The sequence below is a fragment of the Manacus candei genome, unplaced genomic scaffold, assembly GCF_025592945.1.
Source record: "Manacus candei isolate 608988 ecotype Guabito, Panama unplaced genomic scaffold, ASM2559294v1 h1tg000043l, whole genome shotgun sequence".
NCBI lineage: Eukaryota > Metazoa > Chordata > Aves > Passeriformes > Pipridae > Manacus > Manacus candei.
The window spans coordinates 9,922,501-9,949,099 of NW_026138091.1; the positions used below are offsets into that span (position 1 = coordinate 9,922,501).

Consider the following 26,599-nt stretch of genomic DNA (forward strand, 5'->3'; position numbering starts at 1 on the left):
CATTCTGTAGCTTTTTAACACTAAAAGAGACAAGAATATTCAGAATTAATCATTAGAAAAGTACTACAAAAAATACTTCATGAATACTTCACAGACCTAAACTTTTAAAGATTTTTTTATATCTGAGAACACTGAAATCCCAGACTAACACAGGTTGTAAGTAATCTCTGGTATGTGGTTCAACTCTTGCTCAATGCAGGGCCAACTCCTTAGCTAGATCACACTGCTCAAACTGATATCCAGTTGGGTTTGGAATATCTAAGAGAACAGAGACTGCACAACCTCTTCAGGGAGCTTGATCCCATGTTCCATCAACACTTACAATTTTACCTTCTTTTACTCATGGTATCTAATTAGGATTTCCTTGTTGCAAACTCTGCTCATTTCCCCTCGTCCTTTCACCATGCTCTCCAAGAAGAGCTTTGTCTTCCCTACAACCCCAAATCAGGCAGTTGAAGACATCAGGAGGATTTCTACTACCAGTATCAAAACTCATTTGTTTACAACTACAACTAGGAAATTCCTCTCTATTGGCAGGTTTTTGAAGAACAGGCAAAATTAATAAGACTCTTAGTAGAAATCATTACTTCTGCTATTAAGAAGCTGAAACAATGCAAAACAAAACCAAGAAAACACTCAGCTTGTAAGTTCTTGGAAAAAACCAGAAGCAGCATGCATGGTGCTCACTGGCACAGTAACTAACTACTGCTCCTTTTGCATCAGAAAGAACTTTTCCTACTCAGTACCACAAGCCAGTGTTGGTCTATTTACTTACTGAAAGATCTGAAAGTGAGAGGAAAGCTGACTGAGTCATTTATTAGAGTTAACCCAAGTTTGGAGGGAAAAACAACAGAGAGGCAGCATGTATGAAACACAACAGTATGTCCCTCCACAACTTAAGAAAATGTTTGTAAGAGCTCATTCATTCCTTTCTCAAGTTGAGATAAAAGGTACTGCCAATAGGAAGCTGCTTACAGAAGAATTAATTTTCATAGTAATGTAGTACTGCTTCAGGGGAAAAAGGGACAGACTCACTGCAAAGGCTTCTCTCATCTATCTCCAAAAATTTAACCTGTCAAATTTGCCAGACACTTTCAAAAGTCTGGGTCACAAACACGTCTTTAGGTAAGGTAACAAGGAAGTAAACGTGGGGAAGTAAACAGTGCAGAACTGATAGAGAAACTGTACTGTCAATATACTTACTGGGTTTTTTTAAAAGATAGGTAAAGCCTACCTATTTGTTTGATACTGAAAGGAACAGAAACAACATTGCCCGTTAATATTAGAAAAATTATACAATGCTTACCTGCGACCACATTCTGAATATTTACCAATATTTTTTAGTATTAAGGCAGCTGTTAATCGGATGTGTTTAGTTATTGGTCCCTCTTTTTCATCCTACAAAAGTAAAGAGAAAAAAAATGTAAAAGCTCTGTAGTTAGTAACAGGAAACAATATCTAATACTTGATTTAAATAGTACTAACTGTGAAATCTCTGAAGACAAGGTTTCTTGATCCCCTCCTTAATGCCATTAGGGCAGCACTCGGATGATTCACAATGGCCTTCTGTGCTCTGGGAGTAGAGGCAGTACCCCCTGCAGCTGGCTGCCTACATTAGAAAGAATTAATAAAAATAAGCTTGGCACTACTTTCTAGAAGATTAAAAACTCTGAAAATACATTTTACAATTTTTAACCCATCTGAACAGAGACACAAAGATCCATTAATACTTGGTGCTGATACGTGATTGGCCTTTTGTTTCCACAGAAATAAATCTTACTGTAAAGCCTTCAGAAGAGTCATAGGCTTTATTTTATGTGAAAAAAACCCACTTCTCTCGAAGAAGTCGTGCTGATCACCCATGACATTTGCGATGGAAAAGTAATATATTGTACTAATGACACAGGCACTTCCTGAAGTGTACCAATTTAAAGGAATGTTTTATCAGATAGGCTTTAACAGGAACTACGATACCAGTTATGCAAATGCCATCTGAGATTTGGCCAGAGAATGTCCTTAAAAAACAGCTTTTCAATACTCGACACAGCTCATTGGGACCACTAGACATTAAGACAATATAAAATACATATTAACTGTGATTAGTGAGAAGTAATATAAAAGAACATAATTTAAGCTATGATCTAAGACATAAAACATGTAATTGTTAAATCTGATCAAACATTTGTAAAACCAATTACCTGTTACTGCAGCTTTCAGACTTATTGATAAATTAAGCAGGGTATGACAAACATAGCAGAAGCAATTTCTCCATTTTCAGTATTAACACTGAAGTCAAAGCTCTATTTCATGTAAAACTTTGCAATTACTCATATTATTAGAGTTTAGAATGTGTAAATAGCAATTTCACTTCATGAGTAAGACTCATAATGTCATCCTAAAGAACAATTTGCAGTAATGATGGTGAAAAATACCACCACACTTCAATATTTTGTACAATATTACTATGAAGTCTCTTAATACCCTACTAGAACCTGGTTAAGAAGTGCAAGTCGTGCTTACTTGCAAAGGTAGCATAAATCAAATGTAAATGTTCTATTTTTTAAAATGAAAGTTAACATGTAAGATTATTATTTAAGTATCTTATACTTAAAGGGAATACACCAAGAATAAAACTTGAATTCTCTATTCAGAGAGAATTTCTTTATAACCTGAAATTCTAACAGCAAGGAAACCCAGCTAAAAAGTAAGATGTAGTAACAGACCTCTCCTTAAAAACTCTGTCATTCTCCCCTGAATGGAAATAAAATATATAATATCTAGAATAAAATAGATAATATATAAAATAAAAAAAAAAAGCTTTATGAAGTAAAAGGGCAGGGGGCTGAATTAAGAAACTGTTGGGTACTGACATGTTTACAAAAGACTGGGTACCACAGTAAAGGAATTATCATGTTCATTTTTGATTTTTGGAACATTTTCCTTTAACTGAGAAGCACAAGGATTCATCAACGGAGGTTGTTCTGAATGTCTCTCTTCAACAGCTATCATACCATATTTAAGAAAGTTGAAGTACTATTGCCTTGATTCTAAAAATATTGAAAAAGAGACAACTGCAATAAATTAGGAAGATATTAAAAGATTGTCTTGTCTTTTTAATTTTGGGAAAAAAAAAGAAACTGATAAAAAAATTAGAGACATCAAGTGGATTGAATTGTGTCTGTGGGCAAGTATCTCCTCAAGAACCATCTAGATTTCCTGAATTTCTTTAATTATGTTATCAACTTAACTTCCAACCATACCATTCAAGTTATCATTTAAAGTTATCTCCTGCCCCACTCCCATGGTGCATGAAGAATGTTTCTGGTAGCTCACGCTACCACCTTTGCTTCAGAGGCAACAAGGACAAAAAGATCAATCCAAAAAGATTCCAATGCACAAAGCTACAGTGAACACACAGTTAACTTGTAGTGCTACTTGACCTTCCAGAATGTAATATTCAGCTACCTCTGAAAACCAGAAGAGGAAGTGTTAAAATAATAAAACTTAAAAAGCAAGGAAATACAGAATTAAGGTATAAAACCAACACTGTAATGCAGCTTTATTTTGCCTACCTGATTCTAGCAAAAGCTATTACAGATTTTTTCAAGTGTGTATGATGCTATGATAGACTGAAATGATGATTGGGGGAATGGGTCCTTGTTTGTTATACTGTGTTCCACATGTTTTAATTCCAGCACAAATAATGCTACCTGCACTTTCTGAGGTAGGTCTAAGTTTTACTAAATGGTGAGGGACTAAGTGAAAAAAGTTCACCTAATTAATGCCTAAAAGTTGATGACTTAGGCATGCTTTGTCTCGGTACCAGTTTTTTAAAGACGTTTCAGCTCCATACAAGAGTTTAATGATATGGACTATCAGTGGTGTGATGATACATTTGACAAACTTCTAGGATTCAGCAAAAATTAAGCCAAAACCTTGTAAGACAGCTTTCAGACATGACCATGTAAAACAGCTTGAGGTGAGCTGCTGGAGTGAGCTTAGGGTTTTGTCTGACAAGTCATTGATTCTGAAAGCAAATTATCAGGTCTTGTCTCCCTCATGTAGCTGCTGGATGCTCTTTTCAGTTACACAAATAGAACTCTGTGGCAGCGCTGGAAGATAACATGGGTTACACACTACATTTAATCAAAATATTCCTGTTTTTTGATTTCTTATTTGGTAAAAGACAGGAGGGGAAAGAGTAAAGGTAATGGAAAGGGAACCTCTGTGACTTTCTAAGAGAGGTAAGTGATAACTGTTTTGAGTGCTGACAGAGAAAGGTCTCATCCCTTCCTTTTGTTCCAGCCCACCTTCTACACTGGTGTTCAACTGACAGTAAGGCAAATGTATTCCACTCATCTGGCAAGCCCACTCTTTTGATTTATGAGTGGGTTTTTTTAAACAAATTGATTTACCATGCAATCTAACAAAAACTAGAGTTAGTTCTCTCACAGTTAACAATGCACAAATGTGAGAAACAACAAAGGATGTCAGAGAGTCAAAACACAGAATCACATAAGTTGGAAAACATTTCTAAGATAACGAGTCTAACCATTAACTGCTGCCAAGTGCACCACTAAACCACATCCCTAAGCACCATATCTGCACATCTTTTAAAGACCTAAATCATCCTACTTTGAGCAACAAAGTCCTTATTTCAATTTGTAGTCTGAAATCACATCCTTAGATTCTTGTGATATTTCAGTCTCAATATTTCAGCAAGAACTGGTTATGCATATAAATTCCTACTTTCTGAATCTGACCTAATTAGGGAATTCTGCCTCAGAAGAAGGGGTGTGTGAACAGTTTTTCTCCTTTGAGTACTTGTGCCAGTTTTAAAGAAGCCTGTGAGAACACATAGCTACTGGATGTGTTATCTGTGTGACAGAACATTTTGAAAAGGCAGAGTTGAGATCACATCATGCTAGTAGATGGTGTCAGCCCTACACTTCCCACTTATCAAGTATTTAAGACTACATTAGCATAATTCTTCATTTTGTGATTTTCCGAGGTCTGAGTGTTGTTCAGTTTAAGGAAACAAGGAATCATAAGTCTGTGTTAAGATGGTTTTTTATATTAAAAAATAAAAGAACTCTCAAACTGAATTTCTCAGTTTTCATAACTCAACTTCCTCTGCTGCCTCCAGAACAAACTGCCAAATTTGTCTGGGACCACATAATTACATCTTTAGCTTGCAACAAAGCAATTCCAGTCAGTTACTAACAAAGACCTAGTCTTAATACACTTATGTAAGTAACTGAACTCTGAGTAACTCCAATATTAAGATCCCCAAAACCTCACACCAATGGGCCTGTGCTCTCCAATATTAATTCCTGATGGCTGAAATCATTCTGGAAAAAGAAGAGCCAAAGCTGACAGGTAGCAACACAAAATCAGAAGACTCAGAGGACTCTTTATCCTTTATCTTGCTTCTTATTTAAAGGAAAGTTTATTACAAGAGTTCTGGGATCAAATCAGCCCAAATTTAAACCACAAAACTGGAAGGAATGCAGCAAGTTACCAGACAATCCATCTCAGCCGTATGACACAGATGAACTTTACACAACAAGTAACTTTCCATTCGGATTCTAAGCACTTTCCTGTTACAAGAAAAGTTATAAAATGCTGTCCAGTTGGAAAAAAAAAGGAGAACATGTTGAGAACAATGTTTATCATATAGTATTGATCCATATATCTTAAGGATTACCTTTTGTCTTCAGGATAACTGCAACCACATCTCCCACATCAGAATCTATTCCCTCTTTTGTCTATTTTGTCTTACTGTAATGAACCTCAAATTTGATTACTCTTACAGACTCTTACATGTGCAGTTTCACCTTATAAGCCAAGTTACAGACACACAAATTCTTCCAATAATTTCTATTTCTCTTATTTTCCCTATTGCTAATGAGGATTGAGTCTCTTACTTATTGGAAGGCTTCTGATTTCCTGCTTGTCCTTGTTCATCTTGCTTTAATCCTGCAAGCAAAGCATCTCTGGAACAGTGCTTATCCTGTTTGGGGAAAAGAGAGACAATAAGAAAGGTGTGTGGAAATTTACCATGAAATTTTTACTGTTTTCTGAAGTAATATGTGAAAGAAAATCTGTACCTGTAAATGGGTAATGAAGGAAAACCTCTGCCTCTGGAAAGGTTCACACCCCTCCCATAAGCACTGCCCTGGGTAGACATCTTTTCCGCCATGTTCGGTTGCTGCATGATAGAAAACCTGTGATGGTGTCTGAAACCACCTACAAAAAGAAGGGGAGAGGAATTTAATTTTTTTCTTTCCCAGTTAATGGTAAGGCACAAATATCACAAACATTAAATCCATTAAACTTTTTTTTTCTGAATTGAGACATGCATTGATAAATGAAAAGATGTAAAATTTTGAAGAGAAAAACATGTACGCCTATTACCAGTGAGCTACCAATAAATGTCAATATGATTTCGCCAAACCCGACTGAAATATCATAGTTCTGTTTTTCTGCTATACTTCAAAGAAATAATGCATGTTAAGACCCATTCTCTCCAATCAAGCAAAATATACCAATAAACTATAAACAGCTATAGAAGATGAGCTGCATGTATTCATTTTCCCGTTCTTCTTCTTTACCGGCAGTCATACTCAGACCTTATTGAAACTTGAATAGGGAAAAAGAGATGTACTCCATACATCTTACTTGCTCTCAATACTGCACACTTGGCAAAAGTGACAGACTAAGAGATCAACCTAAATTAATGTTCTTTAGCACCTGAATTCTAAATGATGGGAAAACTGATAGATATCATTTCCTGATGTGCACAGAAGTTGAAAAATGTCAGTTATGTGACCCTTTTTAACATCTTGAGTTTCAATTTTTGAGTTATAGAATCATAGAATGGTTTTGGTTGGAAGGGACCTCCAAAGGTCATCTAGTCCAAACCTTTTGCCATGGGCAGGGACACCTTGCACCAGACCGGGTTGCTCAGAGCCCCATCCAATCCAGCCTTGAATGTTGCCAGGAATGGGGCATCCACGGCTTCTCTGGGCTACCTGTTCCATGAAAATGACTTTCCAAACCCTCCAACTAAGCACCTTGCCTGCTAACAGCCCCAAAGCAAAGGACATGAAGCAAATTAGGTGCTTCTGCATCGATAGAAAATATGAAGTTGCCCTATGCCTGGCACTCCAATATTCTCAGTAGTGTATTACGTGTTTTGTGTATGTTTCTATTTGGTGAAAGCACAAGGTGTGACATACCTCAACAGTGAGTTCAGCCTGGTAAGGGCTTTCTTCCATTTCTAAGTGGTGGAAAAGTTACAACTCACTTTGAATGCCACCTCAAAATACTGGTGAACTAACAGTTCTTAGATCTGTATTTTCAAATTGTCATAGCATCACAGAATCATTTTGGGTTGGAAGGGGATTTTGAAAATCATCAAGTTCCAACCCTTCTGCCTGGGCAAGGACAACTTCACCTAGATCAGGTTGCTCAGAGCCCCATCCAACATGGCCTTTAACACCACCAGGGTTGGGGAAACCACAACATTCCTGGGCAACCTGTTCCAGTGCCTCACCACCCTCACAGTAAAGAATTTTTTCCTAATATCCAACCTAAATGTACTCCCTTTCAATTTAAACACATTCCCCCTTGCCCTGTCCCTACATGCCCCATCTTTCCTGTAAGTTCTCTTCAGGTATTTGAAGGCCACAGTTAGGTCACCCTGAAGCCTTCTCTGTTCCATGCTGAACAATCCCAATTCTCTCAGCCATTACTCATAGGAAAGGCACTCCATCCCTCTGATCATCTTGGTGTCCCTCCTCTGGACTCACTCCAACAGGTTCGATGTCCTTCCTGTGCTGGGGATGCCAGAGCTGAATGCAGCGCTCCAGGTGGGGTCTCACCAGGGTGGAGTACAAGGGCAGAATCACCTCCCTCAGCCTGCTGGCCACGCTGCTTTTGATGCAGCCCAGGATACCACTGGCTTTCTGGGCTGCAAGTGCCCATTGCTGGCTCACGTCCATCCTCTCGCCCACCAGCACCCCCAAGTCCTTCTCAACAGGGCTGCTCTCGATCTGTTCATCCCCCAGCCTGTATTGATATGGCATCAGCCTGACCCAGGTGCAGCACCTTGCACTTGGTCTTGTTAAACCTCGTGAGATTCCCATGGACCCACTACTCCAGCTTGTCCAGGTCCCTCTGGATGGCATGCCATCCATCCTTCATGTGTGTCAGCAGCACCACTCAGCTTGGTGCCATCTGCAAATCTGCTGAGAGTGCACTTGATCCCTCTATGTCATTAATGAAGATATTAAAGATCACTGGTCCCAGTATGGACCCTTGAGGGACACCACTCGGCACTGATGCCCATTGGGACTCTGAGCCCCTGACCACTACCCTCTGGATGTGACCATCCAACCAATTCCTAATCCATCTAAGAGTCCGCTCATCAAATCCATCTCTCCGAATTTAGAGAGAAGGGTGTTGGGGGGGCACGTCAAAGTCTTTATAGAAGTCTAGACAAATGACATCTGGAGCCCTTCCCTCATCCACTGATGTAGTTACGCCATCATAAAAAGTAGTTAAGTAGCTCAGCCTTCTCCTTGTCCATTGTTACCTGTTCACCAGCAGGTGTAGACCTTCTCTGACCTTCCTTTCCTGGTTAACATATTTGTAGAAGCCCTTCCTGTTTTTCTTTGTGTCCCTTGCCAGGTGCAGTTCCAGTTTTGCCTTGGCCTTCCTCAACCCCTCCCTACACAACTGTACTTCTCTATACTCTTCCCAGGTTACCTGTCCTAGTTTCCACTGCCTAAGCCAATTTGCTTCTTGCCCTTTAGTTTGACCAGCAGTTCCCTACTCAGCCACGCCAGCCTTCTGCCTTCCTCGTCTGATTTCTTGCTCCTGGGAATCTCTGGCTTTTGCTCTCCATGGAAGACTTCTTTAAAGATCTGCCAGCTCTGTTCTGCTCCCTTGTCCCTGAGGGCAGTCTCTCACGGGATCCCACTGACAATCTCCCTAGAGAGCTGGAAGTCAGCAAGTTCAAGAGCCTTAAAGTTCAAGAGCCTGACTTTATTCCTTACCTGACCTATACTCCTCAAGACTGCAAACTCCACCAAGGTACGATCGCTGCAACTTAGGCTACCTCCAATCTCACGTAGACAATAGATGTGTTATTGTAACATATATCAGATGGTAAAGGAGAATCACTGAATTTCAAGAAGTATGACATAAAAATAATGAATGATTCCAAGTGTAGGGATCTTTTACCCTAGATATACCCTAAAATGTATCTCAAGTGTTACAAAATTATGTCCCTTATTTCAACAGAGAAAAGGGCCAAAAGATTCAGCTGTGCACTATTCATTTCAGTACGATTAACCCAGGTCATCAACACCAACTTAAGGCTTGGACAGAAGAGGTGTAGCTGCTGCCCTTTGGGAAGTCATTACCACCAGCTGTTCTCACACACTTGCTGGACAGATGACACTGGTGCCACAGTCTTACCAAAGGGGAAACGTGTACCCACTTCAGCCACTCTGGTTCACATGCCAGTATTTTAATTTCAGTTAGCAAGAAAAGTATTTGCGTTAAGATGTTTAACTGAAACCACTGGGCTGAACAGTGCCAAGAGGAGATGACTTCCCATCAGAGACCTACAGCAAGCAGTCAAGGATGAAGCAGCATCTACAACCCACAGCAGTCATTTATGGACATGTGCGAGTCAGAACTTCCAGCATACAAACAGCAGACCAGTAAGCCCTTTGATCCAGCCACCTCCTTCCACATCCCACTACTACTCAGCAGTGACCATTATGCAAACATACTTGCAATCGATACCTACGCCTAAGTGTACGGGTACTGTTAGCTGAACAATTTAAAGATATCAGAGAGCTAATTTCACCCAGAGGCAAGTCTTCATTATAAACTGAATCCTACTGCAATAACCACCTGTAATACAACAAATTACCTTTTGCACAGGCAATAAATACTACTCTCTTTAGAAGCATTCATCTTTTACATGATAGTCAGCCCTTACTGCAGGGAAGCTGGGAAGCAGAAATACCTGCCTCTTGCTCTTGGTCCAGGTATCCCATAGGAGGAAATGAAAACAAAACGTCTTACATCTGCATTGGCTCAACAGCTGATGTTTCACAGGACAGAAAGATGTCTTTCCACAATAAAGGGGAAGTCAGTATATAAACTTAAGCCTGGCACAAACCTATTTATTAATAATTCCTGGCACAGATGAAACAAATTTCATGGCAGAAGTAAAATCCAAAATACAGTGTAAAACATTTTATTCAATGTGGTAAGGCTTTAGAAATATAAAGTCATTTCAGCTATGTTGGCTCATTCACTGTTTAATACATTCAGTATTGTACACGTCAATCACTGATCTGAAGATTCAAATTTACTACCATTTTGCAGAGAAAAACTATTTTTCCTTAAAGAACCACCTAACTATAGTAATAAAAAAAAGGCCTAAGTACCGACAATATGGTCAGTTCAGTCTAGACTCATTTCCCACCTAATTTCTCCATCATTCTGTTCAACCCCTGAACAGAACATTAAACTAGTAGCTGACATGACAGGCAGTGCAGATTCAATAGCACTTTCAATTTACTTTTTAAATACAAAGCAATTCAAGAGCAGACAACAACTGCCTACCTGTGAAACAGAACAGCAGCTTTTAAATTAAGCTACATACAATTAGCAGCACTTGCAGAGAGCTGAGGTTCAAAGGAAAACACCAACTTTCTGTTACAGTCTCAAAGCAAAAGCAGTGTGCTGACTGACACCTTTTAGAGTTTTACTTCCACTTCAGACACCAAATCTGAATACATCTGCCAGCGGCCAATCATTGCAACTACTTGCATAATTCAGCCTCATTTCTTGTGGTCTTCAGACACTGCTAAATCTGTAGCATTTTACATCTTGCTCTACTGTTTCCTAATTCAGTTCTAAAAAAATCGAAACCAAATACAACGCCCACTCACACCACTGGAATGCTGCTGACTGCAGCAGCCAAATTAGTGGGTAGGAAAGACCATACTATTTTATTTATTTGTATTTATTTTGATTCTCAATAAAATGTTTTTTTTTAAGGCCTTCACTGCCTTCTGCAATGCATCTTGGAAAGGAAACATAATGCTAACATTTTGTGAGAATTCAAGAACATGCACAGAGAAACAGGTGAAAATGACTGTTTCAAAGTGTCTCTTGTCCTATCTTTCCAGTTAACTATAAACACCATGAAAAAAACCCCACTGCTCTGTCATTCTACTATGATGAAACTGTCTGCCTAATCCTAGGAAAAAGAAAATTGCTAAGCAATCATGAATGAAACCAAGAACTGAATCTGAAGTTCACACAGACTAACAACCCACTCAAAAAATCTTCTTGTTTCCTGCTTAAACAACTCAATAAAAAAACCTAAGATTGAAAGCTATAAATAAAACAGTTACAAGAACAGGTGGCAATTTCAGATTCTTCTTTCTGTCTGTTAAAATCAGGAATACTACAGGAGATTTGACACTCCTGTTTTTAATCAGGTTGTTCAAGGAATATGAACAAACAATATACGTTTGAGGAAAATGCTAACTTAACATTTTGGTTCTCACTTCACCACAGAGAATACCTAGGTTGGGACTGAAGTAACTATTCTAAAAGTGACAGATAGCATAAAAACAAGAGCTGTGTGTCACATGAGCTAAATCTATCAATGCAAAAATCTCTGAAGGCTTTTGAAAAGAATCAAACCACCATGAAAAAAAGTAGTACAGGAAGTAACAACGAGAGAAACTAAAACAACAGAAATATGCTTGAAATAGAGATCAACTCGTAAAGTATCAGCCTTGTAGCCCTTAACTTCAGTCTCAGGAAAACTTTCTGCAGTAATATTTTAAGACAGACTACAAAAGACTGATAATGTAAGGTATAAGCAATAAGTATATTGCTCCTTCTCCTGCCTCAAAAATCTGTCTGCACATATTCACATCCTAGTTCACATGTGACATCAGCTTATTCCATGGTCAGATGTCACCTCAACACAACTTATCCTATATAACTTTAGACATGGAAGAAAATTGGTGACTTATGCTTTGAAACTGCAGTTCAGGAAACTCTTCAAGATGGTATAAATTGTCAAGGCTTCTGCTTGAAACCACCCCAGCTTTTCATTTCAAGCTCAATACAATCTACTCTTGTACCTACACAGGTGTTAATGCATCTATTATGCAGCCAGTAGAGTATGGTTCTAGGGTTCTATTTATTAGCAGTAAAGGAGGAAACTACAAAGTAAGTAAAGCCTTACATGTATTTCTTACATAGAGAAGTGTCATCCATCAAAGAAAGAAAAATCACTTTTAAGGTGAAAACAATGCAGTGATCTAAAAAGCAACAGACCTCTACAGTACCAGTCAGTCTTATCTAAAATCTCTATGTCTTACACTGACTTAATGATCTTAGAATTATGTTTGTAAGGAATGAAAGAAACAAAAAATACACCTTCAGGGGTCTATATAATAACAGTCCTTCAGTATTCCTATAATTCTGTTCAAATGCTTCAGTTTTACTATCAGTTCCAAAACATTCAAACTTCTCTATCTTTTCATCCCAACTTTCTGAACTTCCCACCAGCTTTCTGTCAAATCAGCTTGTCTTTATGATCCCTTTGTCTTGTCCTACAATGATGAAGTGTCTCACCCTTGTTCATGCCCATCCTATATCTTACACGATTTTCCTCACTGTTTTCGGAGTGGCTATTTGACACCTGCCTTTGTCTCACCAATCTCTGCCCTCACTGGAAACTAAATATATTCAGAAACCTAAGTTATTTTAAAAATCAGTGTCAAGATATACATATTGGTACACAAGTCATACCATGTTTTTACGAGCCTACATCTAAACATCTTCTAGCTCACTCCTCTTTAAGGACAAGAACAGTAAATCAAAAGAAGTCCAATCATTGCTGTCTAGTCTTAAGGCCAAGTTCCTTTTTATTTCCTTTCATGACAATGGTGTCCTGTGGCACACAAATGGCATAATTACTAAAATTAGTCATAAGCTAAATAAGACTTTGACCAGGACACAGAAGTGCAACAGCCTGCTCTTGCAAAACTGGAAACACAAGAAAATGTCAAGACATGATTTGTAACTGGAGTACAGGAACTATTTTTGTAGTTGCAACACAGAGAACAAGTTTCAGAGCTAGGATTTTTTTTAACTTAACTACATGACTGTTTTATTTATTACTGAAAAATCAGCATAGCCACATAATACTAATTTTATGCTCCAAAGTATAATTGAGAGCAGTCAAGTGTCTTGCTATCCCCCACCTCATTCAGTTTCCTCAACATTTTCACTTTATCTTTTCCCCACTGACAAAGTATAAGGTAACTTAAGGAAACAGAAAGGATAGAACCTGTAGGATCACCTTCTATATACAAGCATCTGTTACATATTAGTAAAAGGTAAATAAAGGAGCCAGTTACTTTTTACAAGATTGCCACAGACACATGAAGTTCTGTCCAGGTTTTTTCATCTGCTCTGCATGCTGACTTGCTGCAGTGTATGACGGTGGCTGCAAATTGATCTGCTGGCCCGGTACTTGTACTGTTGGTATCGACGTTGCAGGTGTGCTCTGCAGAAAAAGTTAAACCACAGTTTTAAACAGGGCTTATTTCAATACTTGACGTGTAGTTTACTGGTTGCTGAAAGACCTTTTGTTTTACACTGTAATTCACCACAGTTTTTAACACTTTGAACTCTGAATAAGCATTAATAGATAAAATAACATGAGGGACATACAACTTTTACACCGTCATATTTATGCTGAAATTTTTAATACTCAAATTAATAAACTTTATGTTCAAACACAGAATTACGACTGTAAGAAATTTCTCAAGGGCAGTAGTGGAGCAAAGGTTAACATTATTTTGCAAAGACTTTGTTTATAATTTAAGAAAAAAAACATGCAAAATCTACATGCTGCAATATCATCAGCATAGGGAGTAGTTTTGCTTTCCTGTGTAAAAGTAAGATAAAATAATGCTAAACACAGCAGTGAGCCCTGAAACATATAAAACTGCTATATGTTCTTTGATGAAATGGTTTTATGTACTGCATCTGTGGAATTCTTGAACTGTCACACTAATACGCATCAGCCTCCCTTACAGAGCACATAAGAAAAGGTAAACAAACAATACTGAAGGAACAGTATCAATGACCAGTAGGCTCCATCTATGACATACTATTTTCTCTATAAAACTTGGCAAATGATATAATTCTTCAGGTTCTCGTAAAAACAGACAGCACATGTACCTTCACACAGAGCACCACATGCCCAGAATGCCTTAACATGCTGTACAACTTGTATACAGTGAAAGAGAAACTTTTCAGAAAGGAAAAAGATGTTCCCTTTGCTATGTAACAAGACATTATTTTAACACTGAACTAAAACTATCTTTAAAATTACCTACAAATATAAAACCAAAGTAATTTTTTTTCTGAGAAACAGATACAGAACACTGAATTTATCATTTCAGAACAGTGTCTATGTGATAATATTGTTACTCTTCTTTCTTTTTTACTGGAAGGCTCTGGCCAGCAAGATATTTATAAAGATGATGACAATAGAAGAATTAAGCTTTTGAATATTATTTTGGAATAAAGACCTAACATCCTTTTCTTCCCTACTGTTTGAAGGAATGAAACACTCTAGAGAGACCAAATAACATTACTTTCAAGTTTATGTTTAAGAATATTACAAAGCAAGCACTTTCAAATGGCGCACAAAATACTCTGTTTAGGCCTTTACAGCTTTGTTACTAATAACTTCAGACTTATACTACAAAGAAACGAACAGTTAACTCCAACTTCTATAACTTCATTTGCATGTTGATTTTGCATTTTCTTACTGCTGCTCTTTATTGGCATTGTGGACAACAGTCATACAAGGTATTAAGTTAATAACTATCACAGATGATACAATGCTAGTAATATGACCAAAGGGACAGCAAAAAGCCCAATCAAAAGCAAAACACTTCCCATTCCAAGCACAAAACATGATAAAAATAAGGCAAAACTCTGCAAAACTTCTGAACACAGCATAACTACTTATGATGCCTGTAATCCATCTGCATATATGAAAAGTTTTAAGAAAAGACTTGAGTCCTTTAGTCATAACTACAAATTATTTTGAACTCAATGATTTTCACCTAAAGACCTCTAAACTATTTTACAGAATGGGTAACGAATCTTTCACAATGTATCTTTTAACAAAAGGTAAACACAAGTGGAACCTTTTAAGACCAATGTCCTTTAAACAGGCATTTTTAAAGTGAAGCTGCAAGTAATCAAATGTTAGCAGTACAGCTTGTTTTGCAGCCTTCGCTTGGCATCCCAGTATCAACACATTATGATGGTCTTTATGCGACTTTTTATCCCTGTAGAACTTCTGTCTCCTTTAATGTGCAGAAGTGAAAATGAGTTTACTGAATGAATGCAGTATTTCATTTAATTTTTATCATTCAGTGTGTGGTTCATGTATTATTTACTGCATTCAGAGCAAACCCTGCAATTAATCCAGAATTATGAATTTTCTCAAGGGCTTCTCTGGCAAGGTCTCCAAGTGGTATTCAAAGGTTTTAATACCATCTAATAGAAAAATTGTTTATTTTAAACAGGAAGATCTGAGATACACACCACAAAATGTTACATGCTGAAAATGAAAGACCACAGAAAAGGAAACAAATTTTCAGGTCAAAAATGAAAATTCAGCTTCCCCCTAATTTCTACCCCCTTTTTTTTTTTTCCAGTGAGAAAAAAAAGCTGACAAATTGAAAAGAAATATGTAAAATAATTGTGGTTGTTTAAATTCTCTTATTATCGCTCTACTGTAGTCTTGCTCAAACATGTACCATCAGGTTGTCACAACTTCAACGTTTTTTTGAAGAGAAACCTGCCTACCAGGTGTGCTGATTATATTTTTAAATCGACACATAGAGCAAAGTTAATTAATTAATTAATGCTTTCCTAGGTTTTACTTTACAAACGTAAGTTCTACATTCGAACATCTCAGACCTTTCCTCTCTTCATTGAAGAGATCAGAAATACTGCTAATTTTCGGTTTCCTTTTCCCTCCTCTATTTTCTTGTACACGTTTACTAATGCATGATACACAGAACATCACTAAAATTAGGTATAGCCTTTGTTTTCCAGAAATATCCCAGAAATATACCTAGAAATAATAGTTATGTGCTATTTAGTTTACAGTACAATGATTATGTAAACTCACTTATTTCTTTAACATACAGAACCATGACAGACATTAAATTTTTCCTAATGAAGTCTTTCTGGGAGACGTAAGATTGAAAAGTCTTTCCCTGTGGCATAAAGATTTCACAAAGTTTCCTCCTCTAGCAAAAAGATTTAATGAACCCACATTCCCCAACAAAACAAAAACACAGTACTCTAGTACACTTGAAAACATTTCATGACATCTTTTTATAATCAAATTAGACCTCTCTATGATATGATATGCAACTGCCACCACTTAGCCCTTTTGTCACAGGATCTTGGGACTGAAAGGTAGCTCTACAACAGCAGCATCACATATCTCAGTATGATTTGCACTGAACTCTAAAGTACGCAAATACAAACCCTTAATGCCTGTACAGTCTACTTACAGAACAGATACTACAGCCTACTTTTAATAAGCAGGTGGAGATTTTATATCTAGATTAGGTTGACTTTAGATTGAGATATCGGAGGTAGGGTGGAGGTCCAACCTAGTCATGAAAACTAAGAGTACAGCTAAGAGCTTTCTGCTAACTAGAATGGACTGTTTACAAAGATGCTAATTAATTTTATGCACAAGAACTCCTCTGTTCAGGTACACGAGCTCCCTGTGTGGTAAGAATAAAAAACCCTATGGTCTGGGGCCAGAAATGGCCTCCACCCACATTTCACAGAACCAATGGTTCCATTCCCTTTGTGCATGAACAGATAACTATTTTATCATGATACCTGCCCATTTTACTTAAAAGGCTTACTGTGCCAACAGCAAGAGAACACACTGCATCACAGTGTGTAGGGGATTCTGCTAACATGCAGAGATGTGCAGTTTAAAAGCATTAGGCTGCATTTTTTCTCCCATCATTAGTATGCACACACCCATAGTAAATACATTTAACTCAAACAGTTAATTATTAGCAAAAATATTTTTAAAGTATCACAGGATTTGCAGTTTGGTACCAGAAATTTTTTTTTATCTTATTCATGATAACGAACACATCTATAAAGAGGTAACACATAAGCTGAAAACAAATAGAGCAGAATTTGAGTCTGAGGAAGGGGTCAAGTAGATGGGCAGCCAACAAAATAAATGTTCTTTTCTTGTTAGATTACTGAAGTTTATGCCTCCTTGCAACAGTGTGTTTCACAAGTGAAGGGCAATAACAGTACAGAGATTCCGTATTTCAGTACTTCCAGCTGAGAAACTCATTTGCTCTGTGGCTAGGAATGAATCACACCTCCTGGAGCTACACACCTGCTTTCTGGTGCATAGTAATTCTCAGCTTCCCAACCAACAAAGAGCAGGACCAGGTAGTCAGGGCCACACAGATTTTGCACCTAAATTTCAACACAAGCATGTTTTTCAAGTGGACAGCCTTAAGAGAAATCGGTGTGCATTGTTTATGAGGGGATGACAGTGATGAGCAGGAAAGTCATTACTTTAAAAGCCAGATAAGGCAATTTAAATCAGATATGTTCAGTTCTAAGAACTTGCATGATATCAGAACATTCCTTCAAAACATACACCAATTGGGACAAACGAACATGGTTATGTTCAACAGATGTTTTGGAGGCGTTTCAAGAGGAGTAAGAAAAAGTGGAAAAGAAAAGCATACAGATAGGTAATTGCTCATTTATTTTCCAACCACCAGTCTAGCACAACGCCTCAGGAAAGCAATAAACTAGGAACAGGGAACACCAAAATAAAATGAAGCCAAGAAAGTAAAGTGCCAGTTCTGTCTCCTCTCAGAGTACATTTCATGAGTACATTACAAAATATATTAACAAAATTGCAACACTCTGTGTATCATGTATACCTCGTCAGACATAACAAACATACTCATAGCCCATTTTTTTATCAAAATGCAAAATATAAAAAGAAAAATTTTTAAAGTCAGAATACATGTAGTTATTTTTCAATAAGCTTTGCTGAGGTATACAATCAACATGGAATAATCTCAGGTTATACACAGAAGATACCTGTGTCTAACTGGATTTTGATGGCACTTACATGGGCTGTCCCATATACAGCAAGTATGTAATTTTTATTATTTCAGTAGGCCATTTAAATTAACATTCTTCCCCAAGCATAAGTACCAGCCCATTTCAAACTACCACTCATATAACGAAAACAAATTTCTCTTAACTTCTACATTCCCTTAAGCATTATTTCATTCTTTTTCTTCCTTTTCTTAATTTTCATTTTGCTGATCCCCTCCTCCTCTATTCATTTGTCCCTCCTTATCTTCAAGCATTTTCCCTTTCTCCTCTCTGCAGTTCACAACAACTAATCTTGATGTAGCTGCATAAACAATACTGTCTCTTCTGTCCTCAACATCTCTTTTTCCAGTCTTCCTATTTGGTTTCACTTTTATTACAATTACTTTTCTTCCATCCCTTTCACACGTCACTGAAATACAAGCTGTAGCTTAAAACAAAAATTTAAGATAACAAGCAAACATGCTAAAAGCTTCAGCAGCTATGTAATTTTGCCATAGCTAATACCCCTTTATTCTCTGTCCCTCACTGGGTTGTATTTCTAATTTCTCCACTGGGTTGTATTTCTAATAAATTTAACAGTGTCTGCAGAAAGAAACATGCACTCCTATTTCTTCTGCAAGACAGCCAATATATATTAGGTACTACAGAGAGGATAAAATAATGCAGATGCTCAAGTGAAAGTGTTCCTTAGCTGCTGCCCTTCCCAAAGTCAGGGACAAGGAAGCTGCTTATCAGACAAGACTCAAAAGAGGAGGGAGAAAACAGAAGATTATATGGGGTCTAACCTTAAAAAAAGTCATCACTAAAACTCAAACCAAGTTCATGAGAATTTGGCTACATTTTAGTATTTCTGGATGTCTCAAAGGTACTCCTAAAAGCAGACTCGATATTAGAAAGATTTAACATCTGCTTTTCCGGAAAAAGCAATGGCTGCTCAGCAGCTTTGGGAGCTGGCCAGAACGACTTAGATACTGTTCATAGTCCAACACATTCATTTTAAAGAAGTGGCAAAGATCTTTAAAAGTCTTATGCCAAATTATGATATTAACTATATCTGAACCGGAGTACTATAAAATGGGTTTAACTGTAAGTCAGTATTTTACATTGTCACGACAGACATCATTCATAAATATACAGCCATATGGTTAAGACAAATAGCTAATGAATATATTTTTCACCAAGATCAAAACTAATTAACTCCTTTTCCCCATATTTCTGTAATTCTGAAGAAAGGAAGGGCATCCTACAGACAGCAGAATGAGCAAACTTTCAGGGAAGGAGACATTAAACCAAGTTCTCCTCATCTGCAAATTTGTACTGAATGGCAAACCCAGCCAGCAGCATTTTTGTTTGTACAGGCAATGGAAAATGTGGAAACTATTAATAATAGCAATATTAGGGAGAGTAAAAAAGAAATCATCAGCAAAGGAAATATTCTCTTTTTTTTTTCTATTTCTCCCCTCTATTATCATGATACATACTATCAAAATCAAATGAAACAGTTAAATGTAATATTTCACTCTTCTCAAAATTCTTACAGTCTAAGAGTTTAGTAGCTGTTGGAGATGCAACTGCAAACTCCTGTCAACCACATATCCAGGGAATAAATAAACATAGATAATATTTATTCCATTCCAGAGACATAACCATATCATTCTGTGCGTCAGCCAAATCCTTAGTAAAGCTGTAACAGAAATTCAAACCGTGTAACAGCTAAAGACACTGGGTGTAAAAGCAAGGCATAGTTACTATATCCACACTACATAAAATCAAGCACATTAGTGCACTTTCATTTTGGTAAAACTGTTTCTAGTAAGAACAAAAATAAATAACATATCAAAATAATACAGATCTCACTCTAACAAAACCTAACTGAAAATTTAGGAGTGAGTTCGAAGACGTTTTAAGAATGTAACACTGTAGCAGTTAAAAGAAAAAAGTAGAGAAAGAAAAACAGAAAGGTAACTTGTTAACTATTAGACCTCATTTCTGACCACCTAGATGAAGGAAAGTTGAAAGCTTTCAAGAGAAACCTAACTTGACACAGGAGAAGCAGCACTAGCCATCACTTGTCACATTTTGAGTTCCAGCTGTTTAAGTCCATAAGGTCGATACCTTCTAATTTGTTGAAGAGAAACAAACAAAACCCCAACCAAATAAACAAAAAAGATAAGAAATAAAAGCCCTATTACTCCAAGGTCAAAATGCACAAACATACATTCAGGACTTCACTTCCTCTCTCTGGTCTGTCAGAACTTTAACTGCCAGACCTACCATTCTATTCTCTTTGCTCCTATTCAGGTTAGGAGTGTTTTTGTGGAGAGGTATTTTCTGTCTGTGTACAAAACTAAAATAAATTATAGAGATGAATAATCTCAAACATGATTATTTTTACTTATTAGTAATCATAAAAATGATGGCCATACCTCATTTCTAGTAAAGTGTTGGGAGTAACCACTTCTGAAAGATTAAATGGAGTTTAATCTCAAGGAGATTCCCAAGGGAGAAAAAAAAAACAAAAACCCTCTCCAAAGCTTGGCAAAAAAAACCACAACACCCCGAAACAATGCTTATTTCATTGATAAAATAAATGTTGCAAATATTTTATAATAAATGAATGTAAGTATTCCAACAATTTACAAAACAATACTTTCTGTAGTGAAAGCAGTGAATCCACAATCATATTCACCCCTCCACAGTGACCAAGAATAAAGTGCAGAATGGTACTGACATTTTTACAAGACTATCCAGCAAATCATGGTTGTTTTCAGAACAGTTAATCCTTAAGGGAAGAAACAGTGAGCAGAAGTTCTTTCCTCACTGCATATTATCAAGCTACAAATTTTGAATTCCACTATTGTCACTGATATTGAAGAAGTATGTAAACTGTTAGAACTTTAGTCTGCGAAGAACAGAAAGCATAATTTTCTGAATATTTTAAATACTATGCAAGAGGTATTAACCGAGTTCACATTTTCAGCCACGTTATTTCACAGTATTAGTCAGAATCACAGTCAGAATAAACATAAAAAGAACACCACAACATACCTGTGTGACCATGCTTTGTATATACGTGGTTGGATGCTGCTGCTTTTGTTGAACAGCACTTTCTATTGCTACTTTCGCTACAGTGCTTGGATCCGCTCCAGCTGGCACAGCAACCATAGTTGCACTGCAACCAGCATTGTTGGGGTCACTGATTGTAACAATTCTAACTCCTACTTTATTTGGAATTCCTGGAACAGTTTCCCTGTCATTATCCTCTGCTGGCCTCTTTGCAGTTTTGCATTCTGCTGTGCCATTAGTAGACCGAACTTCGGAGGACAGGGTAGACTGGGACACTCTAGGTCCTGAGTGTGGAACTGCTATGATTTGATGCCCCTGTATAACAGAGGCTGTAGATTGTGGTGAGACAACTACACTTGGGCGTTGCTGAGGCACATCTGAATTCAAACTTGAAGCTAGAGGTCCATTAGGTAAATCAGTGTTGGTACCACTAAGTTGCTGGGTTAACAGTTTTGCAGCCTCCTGTGTACCGCTTACAATAGGTGAACTACTCAAAGTGAATACAGGCCCGTTAGAAATTCTTTCCCCTTGATCACCTTTGGCAGTATCTTGCTGCGTGGCATCCAAATTCCCTTGTTGTTCCACTGAAGATATCTCACCATTTCCTACATGATTGGAAGTTTTGTGATTTGGAATGTTTTTGCTCAAATGAGTACAATCTCCTTTATCAAAATCACAGATTCCATTAACTAGGGGCTTCTTCAAATCACTTTTAATTTCCTGTGTGTCCGTTTGTTCAAAGTTCTGCTTTCCAGGAGCTCCGTTCTCACCCATTTCTAATGATGGCCCATTACTGACTTGTGAGCACTGATTGGCCTCATTCTGTGTTTTCCCTGAGTTAGAAGGAGGTAGACTGGAGTCGCTATACTTTCTCCCATTTAAAAGACTTCCCACCTGCATTTCATTTTCTTTTGCATCCCCATTGCTGGTGTTTGCAGCTCCTCTTCGGCAGGAAGGATTCTCCATTACTTCAATTTTACGTTCATGAATGTGTAAACCTGTTGCTTCCTTTGCTTCTTCCTCCTTTTGGCAAATTATTTTATCACCTTTGAATGGGGGAGCAGCAGTACACGGTGATTGTCCAGCTGAAGGTGCTTGAGTAGCTGGAAGTGTTTGCACCTGTAGCCCAACTCCTGTCTGTGCTCCACTCACTGCAATTCCTGCTGGAGCAATGATTTGAGTTGTGTTTCCCTGACTCACAGTTGCAGTAGCAAAACTCGTATTTGGCACAACTGTTATCGTAACCTGGTTGCCAGTAGTCCCTTGGAAAATAGTTGCTGGGCTGTTTGAGATCAACTGGCCTGGCAATATCTGTAAATTAGAAATGGGTACTGTTTGCATGGCCCCTTGGGGTGGGATCGCACCCGGGACCAGCTGAACGTTTTGCTGTCCAACTAGCAGCTGTTGAGCTGTAGACTGTCCTTGAACTCCAAAGCCTGGTGCCTGGTTATTGGCCATCTGATAAACCACCTGAGGGCTAGGAGCTCTTGCATTGTTAGGTGGAGGAATCTGTGGAGCTGGGAGTATAAGTTTCCCCCCTGGAGTTGAGGGGCCTCTTTTCGGAAGAAGCAGTTGTTTTATCAGGCTAGACTCACCAGAGTTGGGCTGGCCAACTCCTGGATTAGCTTGTGGGGACTGAACCTGCATTTGCATCGGTTGTTGTACCTGTACCTGCTGCTGCGACGATGCTGGTGAATGTTGCTGCTGCTGCTGCCTCTTTACGGAAAGCATCTGGCTAACAGTAGGAGGGGGTCCTTGTGACTGAGGAGTGGTAGATGAAGATGACATAACTGTAGGGACTTGATTATTTGCAACTGGACCTGGGGATGGTGAAGATGATGGAGTAATGCTTGGCTGTCCAGCCAACTGGACAGTCTGACCAGCAGGAATAGAAGCTGGATTAGCAAGCACAATTTGATGAATGGCTGGTGCATATGTCTGACCTTGCTGAGCTGGCTGGCTTACGATCACTACACTTTGCTGGGACGGTGGCGGAGGCTGCTGCTGTGGCTGCTGTACAGCAGATGAACCTTGCTGAGACGGCAGAGGTTTTGGTGCAATATTCTGAAACCCTACTCTAGATGTTGGTGGGTTTTGGACACCTGCGATTGTAACTACCTGCCCAGTTGCTACTTGGAAATTTTGAACTGTGGTGGCAGAAACAATGTTAGATGCAGAGGTTGTGACGTACTGCTGTGGTGCTATGATGACTGTATCTTGTTGCTGGTTACCCGCAGAAGACTGCTGAGATGACGTTTGCCCAGGCTGTGATGATGTGCTAATTAGCTGCTGACCCTGTGAAACTGCTGAACTGCATGCTGGTAGGTTTTGTACTCTGCCAAATATATGACCCTGAGGTACAGCTTGCTGAATTACCGTAACAGGAGTGCCTGAAGGTATCTGTCCTGGTACCACTGCGTGCAGTGGAGACTGTTGTTGAATTACAGGTTGGTGGTGAAGCAACGTCTGAGAACCCACAACAGTAACAGACGGCTGTTGACCTGTAGTGCTGTGATTTTGATTAGAAGCTCCTCCCACAGCAATAGTAACAGGAACTGCAGACTGAGGAACAGAGCTCTGTATTACTGCAGCCTTCACTACTTCACAGGATATTGGACCTTTATTCTGAATAACAGTCATTGGAGCATTTTGTTGTGTATGAATAGAAGGATTTTGTGGAATTCTAGAAACAGTCTGTGCCACAGTATGAACACCTTGAATTGGAAAAGACATCTGTGTTGCTGTCAAAGTTGAAGACTGGTTAATAGGGGTCCTCTGATAGTGATTTCCTACACTTGGTAGCCCATGCGGGATTCCTGTTGAAATAAAACACAGTAAGTTTCAAAGCAGAAATTACTTCAAAACACATTAACATAACAAATTTTTAAAAATCCAAGGCTTGAAATTGCAATTCTCTATGAAGCAGTTTGTCTTCTCTGCTATACTGCATCTGAGTTAATGATGCAGCAACAATGGCTTGTCTGCTGACTGGCAAGTTTATGGGTTACACATCAAACACTAGAACAGCATGTAAGTACATACTGCAATACTATTCCCCACGTTACTGAATAAACTCAATCAAAACATGGGGCACCAGCTTCCAACACTTTCAAACTATTTTCAAAATCTTTTGGCTTTTATTATGGTTTAATTAAATACTTTATATATATTAATTTAAATACCTGCTGGCAAAGGAGACGAAGACACATCAGGAACTGAATCAACCCGGACAACTGGGGTAGACGACGTTGGTGGCTGCTGATAGTACATCTGAATGGGAAGTGGTATAGCTCTCCTTTTCACTCCTACCACGTGTATATGTGCTTGACCATTGTTACTTGGATCTTCTACTCTCTTCACTGTATGATTTGGAAAGACAGTTCTGCCAAACACAACATAAATCTCTGTTAATAAATAAATAATAACTCAACTCTCTTGCAATGTTTTTGTTTTGGTTAACTGGTCTTGTGTGCACAGTAACTGCTACATTACGTACAGGTAAGCCTGCATCTTTGCAACCCAGCAGGATTTTCCAATAGCATGTAAGTATTCATAACTGAGGACTAGCAGGTTCACCAGATGGCCAAGATTTCATACAAGCTAAGTGAACAAAACCTAAAAAAACTACTTTGGAAGAAGACTATATGCAGAGAAGAAACCCTATCAAAGGTTCTGAAACAGAAGGAAACAAAATTAAATGAACTCCAAACATTTCTTTCAGTTAAAATTCCAAAACTGAATGCCTTACAACTCAGATCTTTTCTCAAAGAAATCTAAAGCTACAGCTTAGTATTGAGCACATACAATTGATTCTTTATTGCTGCATGAATTCTTGTCTTACCTCAGGCATTTATAAAATCCAGTTGATGTTAGGATTCCACCTCGAGCTAATTTACTACAAGTAGAGAGGTATTCAGAATACATTTCTGCTCGAGAGACTGAGCAATCAAGGTTCACCTCAAAATGGGCATTCAACCTGAGGATGAAAAAATAAACTATGAAGCAAAATACAAAAAGAAAATAAAGCGAAATACTTTTAAAGGGTTGTCAAAACACTTCTGTCTCTATCAGAGACTTTTGAGATCTGACATAGAAAACAGCATTTTAGTATATTATTTTGTCAAATGTCTGTTCCTCACTTTCTCCTTCTCACTGCTTATGAATAAACACATAGGACCCCTACTACACACAGTCAGTTTTACATGCAACATCTTATTGACATACTTATATACATATTATTTATGCAAAATAGTCTCGACATATGCCTTTTTAATGTATACTCAGAAACAAAACCAAAAAAGAACACATTGTTTGGTGACGTCTCCTCCCCACAGCTCTATTCTTATTCCTTAATGAGTCTACTTTAGCAAAAGATGGACTGAGAGCTAGCTAATTCTTCACCAGAAATTTTTATAGAAAGTCAATGTTTTAAGGGAAAGAAAGTATTGATATCTCCTACAGGCTCTCCACAAAGCCACAGACCATCTAACCTCTAACCAGGAAGCTGTGAGAGAAAGAAACATTTTCTGTCAGTTTTTATTTCTCTCAGATCCATTATTCCAACCCAAAGGCATAGGAACAGTTCCTTCCTAGCAGAAAATGAAGGCAAGTGACAACTTTCACTCAGTGCTCAAATACTGGCATCAGAATATAGGCTCAGACAAAATAAAAAAAATTTCTTAGTTGTCAGCATCTATTATATGGTGCTAACACTTTGGAAAACTACACTGCATTCTCCTTTGCAGAGTCCTGCACTCCCAATATAACTATATAAAAGAGCATATGATTATAATCTTGAAATTATGTTTTCGCTAATGAGTAAGTGTAGTGCCATTTCTCTTGCAGTTGAGTCACAGTTTCACTATTAAAAAATCGAGGTTACACTGTATTAATAGAAAGTTTAGGTATTAATTAAATATGGCATATCAGAGAAGTGACTGCCCAGTTGGGTATGTCATATTAGGCTGACACACTATCACTGGTATCAGCAAACTGGAGATATTCAGGACTTACAATGGTGAAATGGGATCTGTGATTAGCACTTTACTGTCACATGCACTTACAAGTCCTACTGAAGCTAAGCTGGCTAATAATACATACAGGAAGGTCAGCTTAACTAATTTGCCTTTCTGCTGCTTTCAAGAGATAGTAACTAAATTCTACTGCTATGATTTACTCATTTTCCCATTTCTCTCAAGAGAAAGTAATGACTAAAACATACCATGAAAATTTACATGAATCTAAGACACTCCAT

The 26,599-nt window shown here is 38.0% G+C and overlaps 1 protein-coding gene across 1 annotated transcript in view; it reads right to left on the reverse strand.

Moving 5' to 3' along the window:
* The window catches only part of ARID2 (AT-rich interaction domain 2), a 103,399-nt gene that overhangs the window by 2,651 nt on the left and 74,149 nt on the right, over nt 1-26,599 (reverse strand). The window contains exons 13-20 of the mRNA XM_051795736.1: nt 25,187-25,321; nt 24,528-24,727; nt 21,328-24,161; nt 13,476-13,624; nt 6,111-6,249; nt 5,928-6,013; nt 1,486-1,609; nt 1,307-1,398 (exon numbers count right to left, since the gene is read on the reverse strand). Coding sequence (XP_051651696.1) covers nt 1,307-1,398; nt 1,486-1,609; nt 5,928-6,013; nt 6,111-6,249; nt 13,476-13,624; nt 21,328-24,161; nt 24,528-24,727; nt 25,187-25,321 — 3,759 coding nt within the window. The remainder of the gene's footprint in view (nt 1-1,306; nt 1,399-1,485; nt 1,610-5,927; nt 6,014-6,110; nt 6,250-13,475; nt 13,625-21,327; nt 24,162-24,527; nt 24,728-25,186; nt 25,322-26,599) is intronic.